At 33.2% G+C, this 18,138-nt stretch overlaps 2 protein-coding genes across 6 annotated transcripts; one reads left to right on the forward strand and one right to left on the reverse strand.

Moving 5' to 3' along the window:
* Window positions 1–1,368: 1,368 nt before the first annotated feature.
* Window positions 1,369–5,703, forward strand: LOC114729532 (UDP-rhamnose/UDP-galactose transporter 6). 2 transcript variants are annotated; one of them, XM_028916550.1, is made up of 6 exons: window positions 1,369–1,460; window positions 2,577–2,844; window positions 2,974–3,158; window positions 3,233–3,433; window positions 3,821–3,982; window positions 5,015–5,703. In XM_028916550.1, the coding sequence occupies exons 2-6, from the start codon at window positions 2,715–2,717 to the stop codon at window positions 5,303–5,305; spliced, it is 969 nt and encodes a 322-aa protein (XP_028772383.1). In that variant the 5' UTR covers window positions 1,369–1,460; window positions 2,577–2,714; the 3' UTR covers window positions 5,306–5,703. The 2 variants fall into 2 exon arrangements, with proteins under 2 accessions (XP_028772383.1, XP_028772390.1); XM_028916557.1 differs by having other exon boundaries at window positions 2,598–2,844.
* Window positions 5,704–6,202: 499 nt separating this feature from the next.
* LOC114729510 (probable choline kinase 2) lies at window positions 6,203–10,701 on the reverse strand. 4 transcript variants are annotated; one of them, XM_028916518.1, is made up of 8 exons: window positions 10,613–10,701; window positions 9,365–9,735; window positions 7,557–7,678; window positions 7,186–7,426; window positions 6,987–7,104; window positions 6,847–6,894; window positions 6,612–6,712; window positions 6,203–6,521 (listed from the first exon to the last, which is right to left on the reverse strand). In XM_028916518.1, the coding sequence occupies exons 2-8, from the start codon at window positions 9,722–9,724 to the stop codon at window positions 6,426–6,428; spliced, it is 1,086 nt and encodes a 361-aa protein (XP_028772351.1). In that variant the 5' UTR covers window positions 9,725–9,735; window positions 10,613–10,701; the 3' UTR covers window positions 6,203–6,425. The 4 variants fall into 4 exon arrangements, with proteins under 4 accessions (XP_028772351.1, XP_028772372.1, XP_028772367.1 ...); XM_028916539.1 differs by having other exon boundaries at window positions 7,225–7,426; window positions 10,613–10,700; XM_028916534.1 differs by lacking the exon at window positions 10,613–10,701 and adding an exon at window positions 9,830–10,046.
* Between the last annotated feature and the right edge of the window lie 7,437 nt (window positions 10,702–18,138).

Here is an 18,138-nt window from a genome sequence, read left to right on the forward strand (position 1 = left end):
ATATTTGTAGTTTATATAATGATATATTGATTTTTTTAAAATTGTTTATGTATTTATGGGGACATTATTTTTATATCACTCAATCCAATGTTACAGAAAACAAAGTGATAAATCTTTCATGAAATTTAAAACGGCATATTAATGGTAAGAATGAAATTAAATACATTAACTTTATTTCGCATTGAAGGGTGTGGTTGATCCTTCATTTATTTTGCATTGACAAGTATTATCATTCCTTAATTTTCCATTGTAGTCTTGCTTTATAGTGTGTGGCTGCGTGCAACACTCCAATTTCATTTGGATAAATCTTGAGCCTATAAGAACAAGTTTAAATTCTTTAGAATATTTTTTAATAGGATTAATGGTTGGGACTAATATATTTACAAAATATAAGAGAGATCTATACAATCAAGACAAATAAAAAGATAATGAAAGTATTTTACTCTAAATTAAATAATTTGTTTTTGTGATAAATGTGCCCCATGTCCCAAAAATATACCATGGCCATTTCTTTTATTTAACATATCCGCCACATATGCCTTGTTTTCTTTTAAGAAAATACTTATTATATATGATCATTATCCTATTTTTAAATATTATAATTTAATTATAAATTTCACATGAAGAAACAAAACACACGACTATACAAAATTAGAAAAATTAAAATGATAAATATAAAAAAATTGATCCTATTTTTAATCGTACGGAACCACTGGCTGATTTGCTATTGATATAACGCATTAGCCCCAACCAAAGCGTGTTATAAATAGCTGGCAATTATACGGTCTTGATTGAAAATGTCAGAAACACATAAAAGGCAACTTGCTCCACGATATAAATCATAACAAGTGATTTAACAAATTTAAATAATCTAATTAAAAACTTGTGTAGATATTTTATCTTTATTCTTAATATAAGAATTTGTTTGATTTTTATTTTAGTCTTAAATATAAAATCTCAATTTATTCTGTTCTCATATTTTTTTTTTTTTCAAAACAGTTTAATAATAGTAGTTCTAATCAATACACTTAATTAGCAAGGATATTTTAGGAAAGACAATATCTATTTTTATAAATAACTATTATAATTAGTTTTTAATCTACTTAATTACTTAATTAATTTTTATATTAAAATATAATTAATATGTCAAAATCCACAAATTTTTAATTTTCCATAAATACAGATATGAATAACAAAACCAATTGAAATTATTTTTTTATTTTTTTGGCTGCGTTGCGCGAACACCAATAAAACTGCTGAAAACGCGAACTTGTTTGTGTTGCGCGTAGCTCGTGCCATCACTGAAAACTCGAGCTTTCACTCAAGACTCCAAAAAAAGCTTCTTTTTCCATTCCTACTGCTTCCCAACGGCCGCGACACCCCGGAGACCACGCCGGCGTCTTTTTCACTCAGGAATTCCGTTAACGGCAACCATCTATTCCTCTCATCATATTCATAAGGTCGGTAATTCATGACTTTCTTAATTGAATCTCGTCCATCCCTTTTGTTTGCAAAAAAAATCTTGGTAATTACGAGCAGAACAGCACGCGGATCTCGTCACTTCTACTACTTCTCGATGTTATCCTTCTGGATCTGAGAACCTTTCTCGGATCTGTCATGATGGATGTGAAAACGAGAGTGGGATTAGTGTTTTGTTTTCATTGAGGTTGGAGCTGTTTTGCTTCTTGAAATCCTTATGGGATCAGCTTTGAACTGTTAAGGCTTAAGGTATCTTGGAGACTTTGAGTTTAATGAATTTGGAATGGTTTCGGCTGCTATAACCGTTCCAGTACATGGCTGCAACCAAACAGGATCGTTTAGTAAATCCAAAATCTTTCTTTCTCAATGAATCCATACTATAATTGGAATTGCCATTTCTTTCAAGCGTGTGTGCTACCCTCGTATGCCGTTCGTTATGCAGTCTACAAAAGAAAACGGTGCATCACTGGGGGGGATGTTTGCCGTAAAATAGCATAGAGCTGCGGTTATATGCCGAGTATTTTGGTCTGCGACATATTTTGTTCATTGTATTTTATTCCAGTGTTTTGAGTCGAATTCAATGTACCATTAGTATTAACAATTAATGAGAAATCAGTTATGCTCGTAAGGCATTCACCATATTACTTACTAGATCTATTGGTTTCTTGCTAAAATGATTATTTGATATTCAATTAATGGTTTCAGAAGTATGATGGTGGCCTGGATTGAAGGCCAATTCAAGCCATGCTTTGCGGGCTAAGTTTTAAAGAAGTTGTAGTATGATTTTGGAGATACCAATCCTCACATCTCTCTGTTCTTTTATAATTTTAAGTTGGTCAATTCATGACTATTGTTGTTTATGGTGGTAAATATATTTGAGGATATTTGAATTGCAGCTGTAGTTGTGTTGTGGTGGCTGGTGGTTGCAGGAAAATGTGGTTGATACAATGTGCTGTTGGAAAATAAGATGAATTCAGATAATAATTTTTTGATAGAGGCTGTTGATATTGATTATTTAATCTGTGTTTCAAAGTCATTTGATTGCCCCATTCTCCATATATTCAGATCCAGATTTATCTTTAATATGCATATTTCAGGACCTTCTTCCACGTTTTCAGATTGCATTCTGCTAAGTGGCCCGGTCCACAAGTCTGGAACATCATAGGAATGTGGATTGAATGTCATGGAGGCTGTTAGAATAGACCAGTAGCCAAGTTGTGAGAAGCAAAAAGAACATGGCACCTCCCACTAAGGCTGATAAGAAGGCAGCAGTCGATGCAGCTGCATGGATGTTCAATGTTGTCACTTCCGTTGGAATTATCATAGTAAACAAAGCCCTGATGGCCACTTACGGCTTCAGTTTTGGTATATTTCTTTTTTTTGTTTTTTTTTTATGGCATTCCATTTATTGATCCATTATTCCTGTTTCTCAGTGGACCCTACGGCATACCTATATATTAAATATTTTCTTTTAATTGCCTATACCACCTGCAGCTACAACATTAACAGGGCTGCACTTTATTACTACAACTTCGATGACGACCGTACTAAGATGTCTGGGATATGTCCAAGCCTCTCATTTACCACTTCCTGATCTTCTGAAATTCGTACTTTTTGCTAACTTCTCTATTGTTGGAATGAACGTCAGTCTTATGTGGAACTCAGTTGGATTCTATCAAGTGAGTTAGGCTAAGTTTTAGCTAGTGGTCCATTCATGTGTGGCAGTTATTTATAATTTTTTAACCATTGGCAGATTGCAAAGTTGAGCATGATTCCAGTATCCTGCCTATTGGAAGTTGTCTTTGACAAGATTCGCTACTCAAGAGATACAAAACTAAGCATATGTCTTGTTCTTTTGGGTGTTGGTGTTTGCACTGTTACTGATGTGAGCGTTAATGCCAAAGGTTTCATCGCTGCCTTCATAGCAGTATGGAGCACTGCTTTGCAACAATATGTAAGCAGAATATTTATTTATTTATTTATTTCGCTCAACAAGGACATTACATGACTTAGCTTGTATCTGTTGAAACCTACTCGCTGGAATCAACACATAACAGTTCACGCACCGATTCACTGGCCTGAAAAAATAACTGAAAATTTTATACAGCATGATCTATATCTGAATATAGTGGCGATTTTAACCTAGAAAGAAGATTCATGAGCCAATTTCTGGTTCATGTCATATTCTGCTTCTATGTCATGACAAATGTACACTTCAGTAGCATAGAAGCTCGTGATGTTTCAGATTGGTGTTAACTGACTTTAATTGTTCTGAGAAGTCTTATTCTTAACTTATATATTTAGTGTTCAATACTCATGGAATCACGATATATATGTGCAGTATGTTCATTATCTTCAACGGAAGTATTCGTTGAGTTCTTTCAACCTGTTGGGACATACAGCGCCAGCACAAGCAGCATCACTATTGTTAGTAGGCCCTTTTCTAGATTATTTTTTGACGAACAAAAGAGTTGACAGATACGATTATACTATAGGCTCTGTGGTAAGTTCTGGCACAAAAGCTATACCACATATTTAATTACGTTCAACATTTATGTGATGATGAGAGGACGGATATGCACATTTCATTGGTGCGTGTCTAGTCTATTCCTGCATGTTTAGTAGTCTTTTTCCTTCAAATCAACATGGTTATAGCTTTCCAACATTTGGTCCGTGCATGCCAAATTACCAATGTAAATTCAATGTTATAAATATATGAGGAGCTATGAAACATCAAATATTATAAACAAAGGTCTAACATCAATTAGACATGAGGAATTGAATTTCCCTGCGGATTCCTACTTAGTTTTCCTATTCTCCATAAGATTATGGTAACTGATAAGGTTACACTTATTACATTATGATTTTGCCTGAGTTTCAAACTCCCCAGGAACATTTTAGACTCGATTTCTAGATTTCCAAATTTGATTATTGTTCTCCTTTCATTATAACGACTGATATAGTACCAACTTTATGGAAGTTGATGAACATGGCATTAGGATATGTGTACTTTTTTTATAAGACTAATGGTCCAAATTTCGTGATCATGCTTATATCTTATAACTCTTATGCCGAGGAAGTTGTTTGACTAAATTTAATGATTCAAGGAGGACATCAAAACGAAAGAGTGGGGGAAAATTCAAAACTTAGTGAAGGTTGGTGAATAGTTATTAGCATTGGACTGTTTGAACATTTCACCATGCATATTGAAGTGATAATCACGATAAATTGTGACGACTTGCATACAAGCACTTTTACGGCTGGTTCATGGTAAAGTAGCTGCAGAAATGGGAAGTCAAGCGTGTGCGTGGGTGCGTGGGTGAGTGAGCGAGAGAGGGGGAGAGAATGCTTTTTAACTGCAGTGCTTATTATACTTACATTATCATTCATTGAATAATTTCTTTTTATTTTCATTTAGATATTTATTTCCTTTTGCTTTTGCTTTTCCTTTTCATACCTAACACTACATTATAATAAACACAACTTTAGTCTTTTCCATTGTCTAACCACCTCATATATCTGCTGGTTTTGGCAGATTTTCATATTCCTGTCGTGCAGTATTGCAGTTGGGACCAACCTCAGTCAATTCATCTGCATTGGCAGATTTACCGCAGTTTCTTTCCAAGTTCTAGGCCATATGAAGACCATTCTTGTTTTGATTCTGGGTTTCTTTTTCTTTGGGAAGGAGGGTCTGAATCTGCAGGTGGTATTAGGGATGATAATAGCTGTTGCTGGAATGATATGGTATGGCAATGCCTCTTCAAAGCCAGGAGGAAAAGAGCGCCGGAGCCACTCTCTTCCCACCATCAAAACAGATACACGATAGCTTCTTTTCATAGAGACCCACTGATTTTTTGTGGCCGTTAGGTATTCTGGGTTTTCTTTGCATAAATTGAGAAGACAAAGGTAGCTGATTCTAGGAAAAGTGTTTAAATTAAAAACCACTCATCGGTTCCAATTATTTTTAGCCACATTCTGTAATTCTTAAAATTTGATTTCTTGTTTTAGATACCGAGAGGCTTTGGGTATTTCTTGGCAGTTTTAGGTTTCAAGAAAATTTATATCATTTTCCATAGGATATATTCTTATTCTTTCTTGGCTAAATCATTGTACTCTGCTTTGTGTGTGCTTGGAATTGATAAAACTAAGATTGACTGTTTCAAGTCACTGCTTGTTGCGGTGATTCTTTCATGACTGATATAAGGTTTATGAAGTTTTACTTCAGCTTCTATAATTCATTTGTTGGTAATTTAGTATTTATAATTTCAAATTACTTTATACATATCAAATCCAACTTTGCCTATCCTTTATGGCCGCTCCTAAGAATTTGTTAGTTATTCAAAAATTAGTTTTTGTATTCTTTTTTTTTTTTGTTTAAATCAAGAACCAAACTAACTTCAGCCTTCTGGTGGTGGCGTGCGTATAATTTCCAATTTAATACTTTCATATGATATTCTTGATCTTGAGGAAGCAATATGTTAGATGAGGATTAGTCTCATGAGAGATAAATTTTTATTATGAAAATTGAAATATTGTTTTCACAACGTTTTTCCCCCCCAAAAAACTAAAATCTAAATCTAAATTAATATCTAAACAGTTTGAATGCATTCATTTTAAGAGTAAAAGAAAGAGTGATTGCCGAATTTGAACCTATTAAAATTTGATAAATTATTGCACCCAAAAAAAAATAAAAATTCATAAATAATCCTGGATCCTACTTACCTATGATCAATTCATGCACGTAAATACTGATTAAAGAAAAAGTAACAAGACATTACTACAAATTCTCAACCTCATTCCCAAAAGAGAGAGGGATTGAAAGGCAATTCTTAGCAAAAAAATATCAAAATCCATCACACAATTATTACTTACACATGATTTATGCTATAAATCATGCCTCAAAATATCATTCATAATGATATACATATTAGGATCAACTTCCCCAATCACCAGTCCAGTAAAGTTAGCTTTTTAAGCCAGTATTGCTGAAACCTCTGCCTTGCATACTCCTTGTAGTCAAAGTCAATTTTATTGACATAACTCTGCAATTACATTCAATAATTATTCATTAATTCTTCAATTATACACACATAACTCAGTAATTAATTTTAACAAATAGAAATGAAACTTACAGAAATAAGTCCCCATAATCCCCAAAATAGGTGGTTCGCAAGAGTGTACTTCTCTGCATCATTCACTAACTGCTCCACCTCTTCATTGCTTGGCTTTTTGCCTATAAGCAGAAATTGAGAATAGTGTATAAAAAATTCAGATTGTACAGTTTTACTTTTCATAATCTAAATTACAGAGTACAGAAAATGAAGACGAGATATTGATGGAGTGAATGGGATGAGTGGACTCACTAACCTTCAGCATTGAGATAAATCTTCACAAACCTTTCACGCTCTTCAAAATCTGTCATATAATACAGATGAACTTAGGGTGATATTATTCAATCATGAAGATGAGGAGAAACTGAATAATTAATGCAGAAATAATGGATTCACCTGGATATTTAGTGTAGTCAAGAAGATGAGGTGTATCAGTATGGTAATCTGCTGCCATTTCACAGAAATGGTTTGCAAGGTCATATGCTATAGGATTGTAACTTGCATATTCATAATCCTGCATCATAGTTCAAGTAAACATAAGATTAACAAGAATCAAGGAATCTCACAATGATGATAACATAATATTGATAATTACCAGGACATGAGCACCTTTTTGTAACATTTGATAACTTACAATGATGGTGATGGTCCTGGTATCTTTATCCATCATGATGTTACCATATTGAAGGTCATTGTGACAAAAGCCAATCTCTTGATGTCCTTCAGAGTTAGATATCAAATCCTCTAACTTGCTGATTTCTTCTTCCATGTCCTCCAACCCAAAATTCTTTGCATCCTTTGTACAACTTAAACTTTTTGCCAAGGTAAGCCACTTCCTGTAACATATCAGTAAATCTCAAATCATTCCATTCACTAATGATTTGAAGGTGTCTCCCCCCCAAATCTAGCACCAAGCAGGTGAAGAAAGAAAATTAGGGATTTTAATTAGTGGGTAGAATCAATTACCTAAGTTTGTGCCAAAGCTGGACTTTTTTGTCACCAGGCATATCAAGTTTGTGGAATTCTCTCATCTTTGATGCAATGAGAGCAGATATTTCTGGGTTACGTATGTCAACTGCTGACAGTGTCTGGTCAATATTAAAAACAAGTTAATCTTATTTTCTAAGACTTTCTATGTTTAGTTTTATGCACTTAATTGATTTGAAAATATAATGTGACATGACTTCAATGAACAAAACTAATATAAATTTACATGAAATCCTGATAAATTATCAGCCACCATTCTCTTACATGTATGTGATATGTGGCCAGCATTTCATAATTTTATCAGTAAGCTTATGATAAACATGAAAGTTGCTTACTTCTTTTCTTTTCTTTTCTTTTTTTTAAAGTAAAACCAGAAAGTTCAATTGGGTCAGTAATCAAAGAAACAGAACGTTATAGCAATCACATATTCTTCTATTAACGCACCAGCATTCACTTGAATTTATTTTAAAAAAAAGTATATTAATCAGATTAATTAAATCTATTGAAGTGACAATTCTTCTTCTTTTTTTTAATCATTTCAAAGAATTACATAAATATTTTATGAAATAAACATCAAAATATAGAATAATTTTTTATCTACAAAATAATTAATTTTAATAAAATTAAAGATTGTGTAGTTTATATTTTATTTAATTCGCAGTATCTGGCAATTTTAGCCCTTTAGTCCTTGAAAGGAAACAGGTGGTCACTTGAGAAAAAGAAAACACACAACAAGAGGAATTAAGAATGAACTTTCTGACTTTTACTATTTTAAAAAAAAAAAGGAATAAGAAGGAAAATAAATTTAAAAGGGAGCATATGTTCGTCAAAGCTCTCAAACGCATGTTGATTTCAATCATCACTTTCACTTTCGGTATGGATTCTCACTTTAGTGTTTGGAATTTTTCTGTTAGTTATAGAAAGGAAAAATAAAAAGGTTTTACAAGTTAAACAAAAAGCTATAAAACAAGGGGCTTCATCACAACATTCAATAAAATTTAGATGATAAACTTATCTAAGTTGGTATGAATTATAGGAGTTCACACCATTTAAACAAATGGTAAGATGCTTGAATTTCAACTGTTATACGTGTAACATAGTAGTCGATTCTTTATTTTCGTCTTTAAGGGAGGGGAAAAAAAGGGCAAACTTGCTATCAGACCAGACCAAAGGACTGTACAGTCAAGTTAATATACTACTTTTATTTATTTTTCATATAAGAACTAATTTTATTTTTAATTTGTTTTTAAATATAACACCCTAATCTTTTTTATTTATCATATTTATCTTATTTTTTAAAAATAACCCCTGTAGTAGTTGCACATGTTAAATGCTTCATCAAATGATAGTTATAGTAGATACACATTATTAACAAAAGTATTTTAAGAAAAATAACACATATTTATTACAAATAACAACTTAACTAATTTTTTTAATCTACTTAAATTAATCAAATAGTTCTTATATTAAATATCCTAGTAGTATAGTTTTTTATGCAAGGATCCTATGAGAATAACTAATGCCTTAAATTAATATAAATAACTTATATTTTTGGATATATTATATCAAGTCTTCTAAAATTAGTAGATTATATTATCTTTTTTTTCAATGGTATAGATTTATATATTTTATTGAGATAAAAATAATTTTAAATTACGTAACTTAAGATCAGAAGAGTAAAATTATTTTATTGTTATTTATTTTAAAATAATAAACTAATACTAAAAATATAAATTGCATATCTAAGAGGAAGGCAGGAAAAGTAGCCTCAAAGCGGTGATACATACAGTGGCGTGGAGGAACTCTTCAACTCTGCCAGCGGCGAAGAGGGCGAGAAGACGGGGGCCCTGGCCATGCTCCGCCACGCACTGAAACGTCCTGACCTCTTCCTCTCGGTTGAAGAATACCTCCACTCCTCTTCCGTACAGCCTTACTAGCACTCTCCTCAACACGCAGCCGTTTTGCGACCACCACTTGATCTGAAAAACCTCGTTCGTCATCGCCCCCTTCAGTGGTATTACCTGCATCGTCTCCTCCACCTCCTCCACGGCGTCCCCCAGCTCCTCCGCCACGGTCGCCAGAACCTCCATTATCTCCTCCCCTGTCACCCCTCCTCCTTTCAGCAGCTCCATCGTCTTCCTCGTCATTTCAAGCTAAGCTAAAGCAGAGAAAACAGGGTAGGGTCAAGCTTTTATGAATGAACAGACCCAGAAAGAATCATCGAGAAAGATGGGATTTTTAGAGTGAAATACTGTTTGGATGTTCAAATACGATGTTTTTATCTTAAATGGAAAATTGAAATACAGAATCATGTTCTTCAAGTTATGGGATGATCCTGAACAGAGCAAACCGAAACAGACATAAGAGAGCAGAGCTAAGCTTGGATGAATAGGCGCCAAAAATCCAAAAAGATGCATCAGGAAAGAAGAAATTTTAAGACTAAAGTACTGTTTACAAGTTCAAACTTGCATGTTCAGGTGGATGATCCTAAACATTAGAAAATGATAATCATTCTCCAACATCAGTACGAGCATAATGACGAAGATGAAGTAAAATTGTAGAGACCAGAAAAACTGAAACAAAATTCAATCTTCGAGGTTTCCAGTAACTCAGAAAGACTATTAGTTTTAACCAACGGGTTGCAAAAAATTAACATAAGACAGACCTTCTGCGTAGTAAAATGTTGATTTGGAATTAAATCGAACGAAAAAAACAGAGGGGGCAGAACAGAGCATAGCTGAGCATTCGTGAAGGAACAACAGACAAACCCACTGAAATAAAGAAGAAGCTTTGAACAACACAGCCATGAATACAAAGAGAAAAAAGTCAAAAGTTGAATTTTTGTTTCGGAAACTCGATGGAGACAGAGAAAAGAACATGGGAACCATTTAAGTTTGGACTGAGATATTTCCAAGTCACGGAAGAAGCAGAGAAGTGCAGATATCAGAAGCGAAGAAAGATAATTAATGAACAAAGTTATAAGAAAGCATCAAACGTTGACAGAACGTAAACTAAGAGAGAAATGGCGAACTGACCTATAAGAAGCAGGCAAAGGCAAGAGAGAAAGGGCCGGAGCTGTGGAAGAAAGTTCAAGTTTTGGCAGAGCGATGAGGACAACGACGATCTTTATAGGTAAAGTCAGAAAATGGAACCAACAAATGTTTGAAAAAAGGGGAAAATCCGAACCAATCAGAGCACACAAGTTTTTTTTTTTTTTAACGGGAAAAGAGCACACAAGTTTAATCCTTTATTCCCCCATAAATTTTGAAAGGATTTACTTTTAGCAAAAGATCAAGAAAATTACACTGCACAAAAATATTCCCGAGTTTTTTTTTTTGGAGACTCCACTGTACTTCTCATCCTCTGTATCTGACTATTTCCTTTCTATATTTGAACTATATATGTGGCATTGCCTACTATTTTTCTTGCCAAATTTATAATTGAACTATCAAGGTCACATATTTATCTCCATACAGAAATATCTAATTTTGATAAATGTTTATTAATATCAATACATAGGAAGTCGTGACAGTCACAAATTGTGCAGCGCGCGACACATTTTTTGCAAATGTAGGAACCTGTATGCATGGTTTATGTTGAATGATGATGTCCTATTAAAAAAATTAAATAAACCTAAAATATAAGGCATTGCCATAGAAAAGAATGGTGCTTGTTTGAAAAAAAATTCTACTACTCCCGGTCCTAATTATAAGATCCAGTTGACTAATTTAAGGAGATTAAGGAAAGAAGTTAAGTTAATTATTTGTATTAAATAGGTGTTGTCTTTCCTAAAATATCCTTACTAATAAACTATATTGGCTAGGACTACAATTATTATAAGAACTATCTTGAAAAAAATACATAAATGTGAGAGACAAAGTGGATTGGGATCTTATATTTAATATCAAAATAAAAATCAAACATGATCTTATATTAAGAACCAGAGGTAGTATATATATAAATATATTCTTCTAAGGATCACATCTTATCCCTCACTTCCCTTTATGGTAGGTAGATTCTCTTAGAAAGTTCGGTCAAAAGTAATTCCTTCATACAATATCCCCTGTCTCTCATGCCCAACCTGGTTAGATTACCTTTGCATATATTGAAAAACATGTTGTATAGAAGTCTAAGATCAAAAATGAACCTTTTTTTTTTAATTATTATTTTGACAGAATCCGATCTTCAGGCTTAAATATTATATTTGAATTAAATTTCAACTAAATCAATTTTTTAATTAAAAAGATATATGGTAACAATTTGAAGTTATAAATGAGATCCAACCGCATGACCTTACACGTAAAAAAAAAAAAACCTGACATATTATTAAGTTATAAGGTTATAGACGTGTTAAACCAAATACTCGTCAAAACATAACTTTGTGGAGCTTACGTCCCTTTTATTGTTTGGATCGGCAATGCTAAAAATGTTCAATAATTATTTGTAAATATCTTATTGGTACATTTGTTAAATATATTTTTTAAAGAAAAAAAAGCTATGAATTTCACATATTACATATTACAGGGTAGTTGTATATAATAACGAGCATGTCATCGTAGAAACTGACCTTGTGCAGCTTTCAAATGTGATTTCAGTAATGTACTCATATAATTCTTGATATAAGAACTAATTAACTAATTTAAATAGATCAAAAATATTAGTTAAATTAATTAATATTATATATTTTTTAAGACACTCTAAGCATCTTTTTTAGTTCTCTTTCTTTCTCTTCTACCTGATTATTATTAGGAAAAATATTAATAGGATTAATTTGAAAAAAATTGATAAACATATGTAATATGTCTTATATATTATATTAATATCAACTCTTCAATTAGATCTTGTTTTAATAATTCGATTAGGAGAAGTTAAATTAAAAAAAAAAAGTGATAGATATAATAGCGAGATACCTTCTAATGATCACTTTGAAAGTTGCTTGCACTTCTGTAACTAAAAAAGCATAATACTTTAATCACGAAAGGAACTGTGCGCAAAGAGTGGTTTGGAGTTGCGGCACCAAATTCTAATTCCATTCGTTCATCACCGCTCAATTCCAAAGCGCACTTTGACCCAAAAAAATCCATTTCTATTAGGGAGGATTACAATAAAATTTAGAAAAATAATTACTAAAAAATTTTAATAACATTTTAGAATTATTTTTTTCTTAAGACTTCATTATAATTTTTCCTTTTTATTATAGCTTTTGTGGTGATAGATACTTTGACTTAACAAAACAACTCTATTCCCTCTCTTTTAATTGATCGCTCAAATATTTTCCCCATTAATTTATTGGGAGGAGAAAAAATATATTTAACTTTAAAAGATAAATAAATTAAAATTTTATATTTATAACTTCAATTTTCCTCCTGAAATATTAAAAAAATGTACATTCGGTACAGTGCAAAAAGTAAAATGTCGCGCGCGATGATTTTTGCTTTACGTCTTCTTCTGTGGGTGGGGCCCAGTCTGGAGGTGGTGTGAATACGATTGTTTTGAGAGGCACCGGGAGGAAACACGTGGAAAGCATCTACTGGAAGTCGAATCTTATTCAAGGGTCAGCAGTTAAAAAAAATACAGTAGATATTTCTACTCTACGGCGATCGTCGGATAAAGTCAGAAGATATGGATAAACTTCTGGATTTTTCCTGCGATCGTTTTACAAGAAAACGAGGAAAAAAGGGGTTGTCTTTTCATTTGCTTGTGTTTTGGGAAAATTTATTCTGAATAAAATATAGTATATATAGCAACCAAATATATAAAATATGATATATTTTTTCTGAAACATTATAATCATATTTTTTAATATCTCACCTTTCTCTCTTGTTTGATTATGGTTGAGAGAGTATCAATGAGATAATTTAAGAAAAATTAATAAATACAAGAACTATATCTTACATTCAAAACAAAAAAACAAGTCAATAATTAGGTTGTATGAAAGAGTAATTAAATATTGAAAATTTCATGGTAGAGCTGCTGATGGCGATTTTAATAGACAAAAGCCTAGATGATTTATTTAAATGGGCCCTTTGATGGGCTGGACACTTAGAGTGGGCCAGTCGAAAGAGTCACAGTGACAGGCCCAACAAAGGCAGAATAAGAAATAGATACGTGCCGGGGAAACCTGAAGTTGGTTCAATGTCGTTATAATTTCAGAAGCTTACGTTGGCTTCATGCGGCGATCATTCTTATAGAGCCGTCCAATTCCACGAGTTAATCAAAAAATGGATCTTGTGTTCTCTTTGTTCATAGTGGTGGGTTTCTAGCTTTGTGCCCTAATGGATGAACCAGGCGGAGATTGTTGGTTTCTTTTATTCCGATTGCAAAGCCACGAGTTCCCCAAGTTAATTAAGAAATTATGGCTTTTGTGCTCTCTTCTTTTGGTACTTAATCATTGCCGCCTGAGCAATCTTCTTTCCAAAAAGATCAAAGAGGCAAACTGGAATTGACTTGTTTTAAAGGCTTTTGGAGGTGAAGGATGAGCATTGCTTAAAGGAATGACGGATACTTGGGATCTTTGTTTGAAGAATTAACAATGATTTAGCATTGGTGTATGTATTAAAGAAACGATGAGAGGTAACTAATGGGTTCGAATACAGTAAGCTTTGATTTAAAAGAATCTAATATGGTTGCCCATATTACTATATTGTCCGGTTCAAAATTAATGTCCGGTTTATTTCATAGTAGTATTAGTGTCTGTGTCTGAACCTGGACGTGGTGGTTTTCCTTCCGTCCGAAATAGTTAACCGGTTATAACTGATCATGTATTTGTGACGGGGGGCACGGTCCCTTTCCAGATGCGTGTAGACCCATATTTGCAACACCTAACGGACCATAAAGGCCCAAAAAGGAGGCCCAATGGACATCACAGTGATGGGCCCATGCTGCTCCCACATCAATTTCACCGTTCATTACATACAACATAGGAAAAATATGCCGTTTTTTCTCTGTCGGATTTATTATGAAACTCATGTTTTTCAGGGGGAGAAAGGAGAATCTGCATATATATATATATATATATTTATAAAATGAATAGGTAACAGGATTATTTAAAAGTAATAGATAGTACCATCCATAATCTCGGACACAAAAGCGGATTTCTTTTTTTTTTGGGATAGAAGTTGGCAAGTAGGAGGATGAGGAGCAAGTTGCCAATTGGCAAATGGATGATGACGACTGGTGAGTGAAGGTGCGTAACTACATCATAAATCACTTTTACACGTCCTTAACTTCATCCAATGATTTTGTTATCCATAAGCTAAGGTTCTTAACCTTCGGTTCCTCAAGCATAATTCATCACATTATCTAGGTAAGAATAGAAGGCTAAATCAAAGCATATTCACTGTAACCCAAAAGTTTTAAAGCTGTTAACAGTTATTTGCCGTTAGGATAACACCACTCGTCACGCTTGAAAACACACTTGAATATGTGTTTGATTGTGTTAAATAAAAACAAAAAAGGAGTTTTTACGTCTCAATAATAGTTAGTGATAATCTGTTGTGTCTTGTAAGTTTGAGATTTTTGTTGGAGAAATTTTCTTGCACATTTTTTCGCTTGAAATTGGACTTTATTGCACCTTGGAGTAGCATTTCCCGGCTGCTTCGATTTATCTTGTGCATGAAAAAAGAACCGTTGATCGTTTCATTTTAGCGATTTTGCGGCTGAAAGCATAAGAAATATAGAGGCTCTCGTCGTCACATGTGGTTCATAACACAAGAATATTCATTATTATTATTGATGGCTTTTATTATAGTGGTGAATGTTGTGACATGTTACCACTTTGTAGGCGACATAATTCATGATGCCTTCAGAATATTCCTTCCTACATCGGCCATGTTTCGTGTGTATACCATCCCACAATGTGCACTTCCATTCCTACATATATTATTAATTATTAATAAATAATAATTCCCTGCCAAAAGACACTTGCTTTGCATTATTGGAATAGTCTCAATTCTATAAGCTTTTGGTTTTTATGGGTTTTATTATGCAAACGACCCACCAGGTCAGAGTGGGGAACATCATATTGCCCTCAGCTAAATTTGACCAAACCGCGCATGCGTTTTCTATATGACGCGTGACTTCTAATGAAATTCATAATCCTCAAATAAAAAAATTAAGCGGGTAAGTCTTAGATATTTATAAAGTAGCTGCTTTTTTTCTGCCAAATATCAAATAAATGTTTGGATTAATTTAAAATAAGTGCCCTTACATTTTATGAAACAAAATTCATCACACACACATATCCACAATTCAAATGGGCAATTAACATTGTGGATTAGTAGCACCATGACAATTTTTGGATGCATTCTGTTCTCTTCTGGTTGGGTCCAGCAAAATAATCTTTAATATGGAGATATTTAACTTAATTTGAAGGGTAAACGTGCAGTCTCGATTGCAGCAATATTAAAAAAAATTATGAGTAAAAAAAAAAGAAGATTACAGGTGAAATTGCACCATTAAGAAAATTAGGATGCTACCCAAAAAATGAGATTAAGAGTAAAATTGCAGCTTTACTGAACTGTGATTTCTTGATTAAAAGAGCCCATGGGTTTATGAAATCAGGGATTAGCTTTGGTAGTTAATTGTTAACAAATATAAAATGAAGCCCCACGTTGCATCAACCCGAGTAGTTATCTTAATTCTTGGGCCGGTCGCTGGTTTTAGAATAGCATTATCATTTTGCCGACACGGCCCCACCAACCTTTATGTACAGTGACACGCGTACGGTTATGGGTGGAACACGTCTCCCCTGAAATGAAGTCATCCGAGTAGAGTAAACGGTAACCAACGAAGTAACTGTCTAGTGTCTACTTTCGGCCTTCTGGCCCCACCAAAGACACCCCCACCTCCTCGTTCCTGTCCCTTCTCCTCATACTTGTCAGCTGCTGAATTGTTCTTTGGTTTAATCATAGGGTGATTTCTTAACCGACAGGTAATTACTAATTAGCCCCCTCCCAGATTTTTAACATGGTACTCCTCCGGTCCTTATTATAAGACCCCATTTGACTTTTTATTTGGTCCTAATTATAAGACCCCAATCCATTTTATTACTTATATTTATGTATTTTTTTCTAAGATGATCCTTCTAATAATGATAATTTTAGCCAATATACTTAATTAGCAAGGATATTTTAGGAATGACAATTCTTATTTATTATAAATAACCAACTTAATTTACTTCTTTAATCTCCTCAAATAAGTCAATTGGGTCTTATAATTAGGATCGGAGGAGTATTTATATATTTTATGCTTTGACTCGGTTCCCTTGTCTTTCTAATTATAAATTCATCGATATTGAACACGTCATTCAATCAAAAATTCCATGATTAATTTTACATATATTTTATTCATATTAAATGTATATAGACTAGCTTACTTGGCATGATTCTAGATTGTTCTTCCCTCCCAATCAAGCTTTTGCAGCTTGCTCCCTGACCCCACCTAATTGGAATTTTTCTATGTCAATATAAAGCAAGACCTAATATTCATGCATCCTCATAATACACTAGTATCATATAAGCGTGAGATCATTTTATAGATTTGTGCACGTAGACCAATTTATTTTAATTTAAATATTTTGTTAAATATTCACACACATATTATAATTATAATTAAATTGACTGACTGGTCCTATTCATTATTTATGCAGCTGAAACGGAGTGCTCTTTTATCGTTAACATAGATCGCCTAATTAAGCTTATTATACGAATGTACGACTTCATTTTTATTTTATTATTTTACCGAGCGTTAGTTTCTCAGACTTCTCATTAAAGTATATATATTGAATATGTATAAAGTTAGAAAAATTGTTAAATATTTCATAAATGCCTTATAAGGATGGACACGAGGCTGCCTCATTTGGCAAACACCAATGAGGTGTTATTGCCTTATTGGAACATGGTTGAACCAAACAAATGAAGCCACTAACACGCAATATTCATATAAAAAATACAAAACTGCCGTATGGAACTTGACTAATGACGGTGCTCTTTGCCTTGGTCGGGATTCGTTTTAGATATTTATGGGATCACTAAACAATATAGTAGTGTTTGACTAAATACGAAAGTGTGCGGGTGTGAAACGCTTGGAACAAATAGATCCCACTTCACTTACCACCGAACTTTTGATTGTGGAAAAAAGTCAACTCCTTTTTTCATGCGTAATGTGAGAACATTATGAATATAATTTAAATTAATGAGTGAGTGCGCACATTTGATTTTTAAAACCGGACACGTAAATCCATATTCATTGGATTAATCTTGAAATAAGACACCACCACCATGGTGCCAACTCCTCATAGGTGTCGTGATTCTCTTTTTTCTAAAGTAACATTATTATTCGCCCCTGCTTAGTGTGTATGATTGAGGTTAACCCTCATAACAATCAAAAGCATCCGTGTCATTTTTTTTTTGGCCCATAAAAGTATATCGATCAATGCGTTCATCATATAATAAAAAGCATAAAATAGGAAAAAAAAAATGTAACCCTGTATAAGAATCAAGATATACATTTTTTTTAAAAGAAAAAAGAACAATGGGTAAAGAATAGACTTTTTCTTTTT

This window comes from Neltuma alba, unplaced genomic scaffold (assembly GCF_004799145.2).
Source record: "Neltuma alba isolate B1F8T4 unplaced genomic scaffold, ASM479914v2 tig00002483_pilon, whole genome shotgun sequence".
Taxonomy (NCBI): Eukaryota; Viridiplantae; Streptophyta; class Magnoliopsida; order Fabales; family Fabaceae; genus Neltuma; species Neltuma alba.

Excerpts from the sequence above, each read along its gene's own strand:
- LOC114729532 (XM_028916550.1), top strand. The coding sequence starts at position 2,715 with ATGGCACCTCCCACTAAGGCTGATAAGAAGGCAGCAGTCGATGCAGCT. Across the intron at positions 3,159-3,232 it reads ACTCAGTTGGATTCTATCAA|ATTGCAAAGTTGAGCATGAT; the intron begins GTGAGTTAGGCT and ends AACCATTGGCAG. Across the intron at positions 3,434-3,820 it reads GCACTGCTTTGCAACAATAT|TATGTTCATTATCTTCAACG; the intron begins GTAAGCAGAATA and ends ATATATGTGCAG.
- LOC114729510 (XM_028916518.1), bottom strand. The coding sequence starts at position 9,724 with ATGACGAGGAAGACGATGGAGCTGCTGAAAGGAGGAGGGGTGACAGGG. Across the intron at positions 7,679-9,364 it reads AAGAGTTCCTCCACGCCACT|ACACTGTCAGCAGTTGACAT; the intron begins GTATGTATCACC and ends AATATTGACCAG. Across the intron at positions 6,895-6,986 it reads TGACTACACTAAATATCCAG|ATTTTGAAGAGCGTGAAAGG; the intron begins GTGAATCCATTA and ends ATTATATGACAG.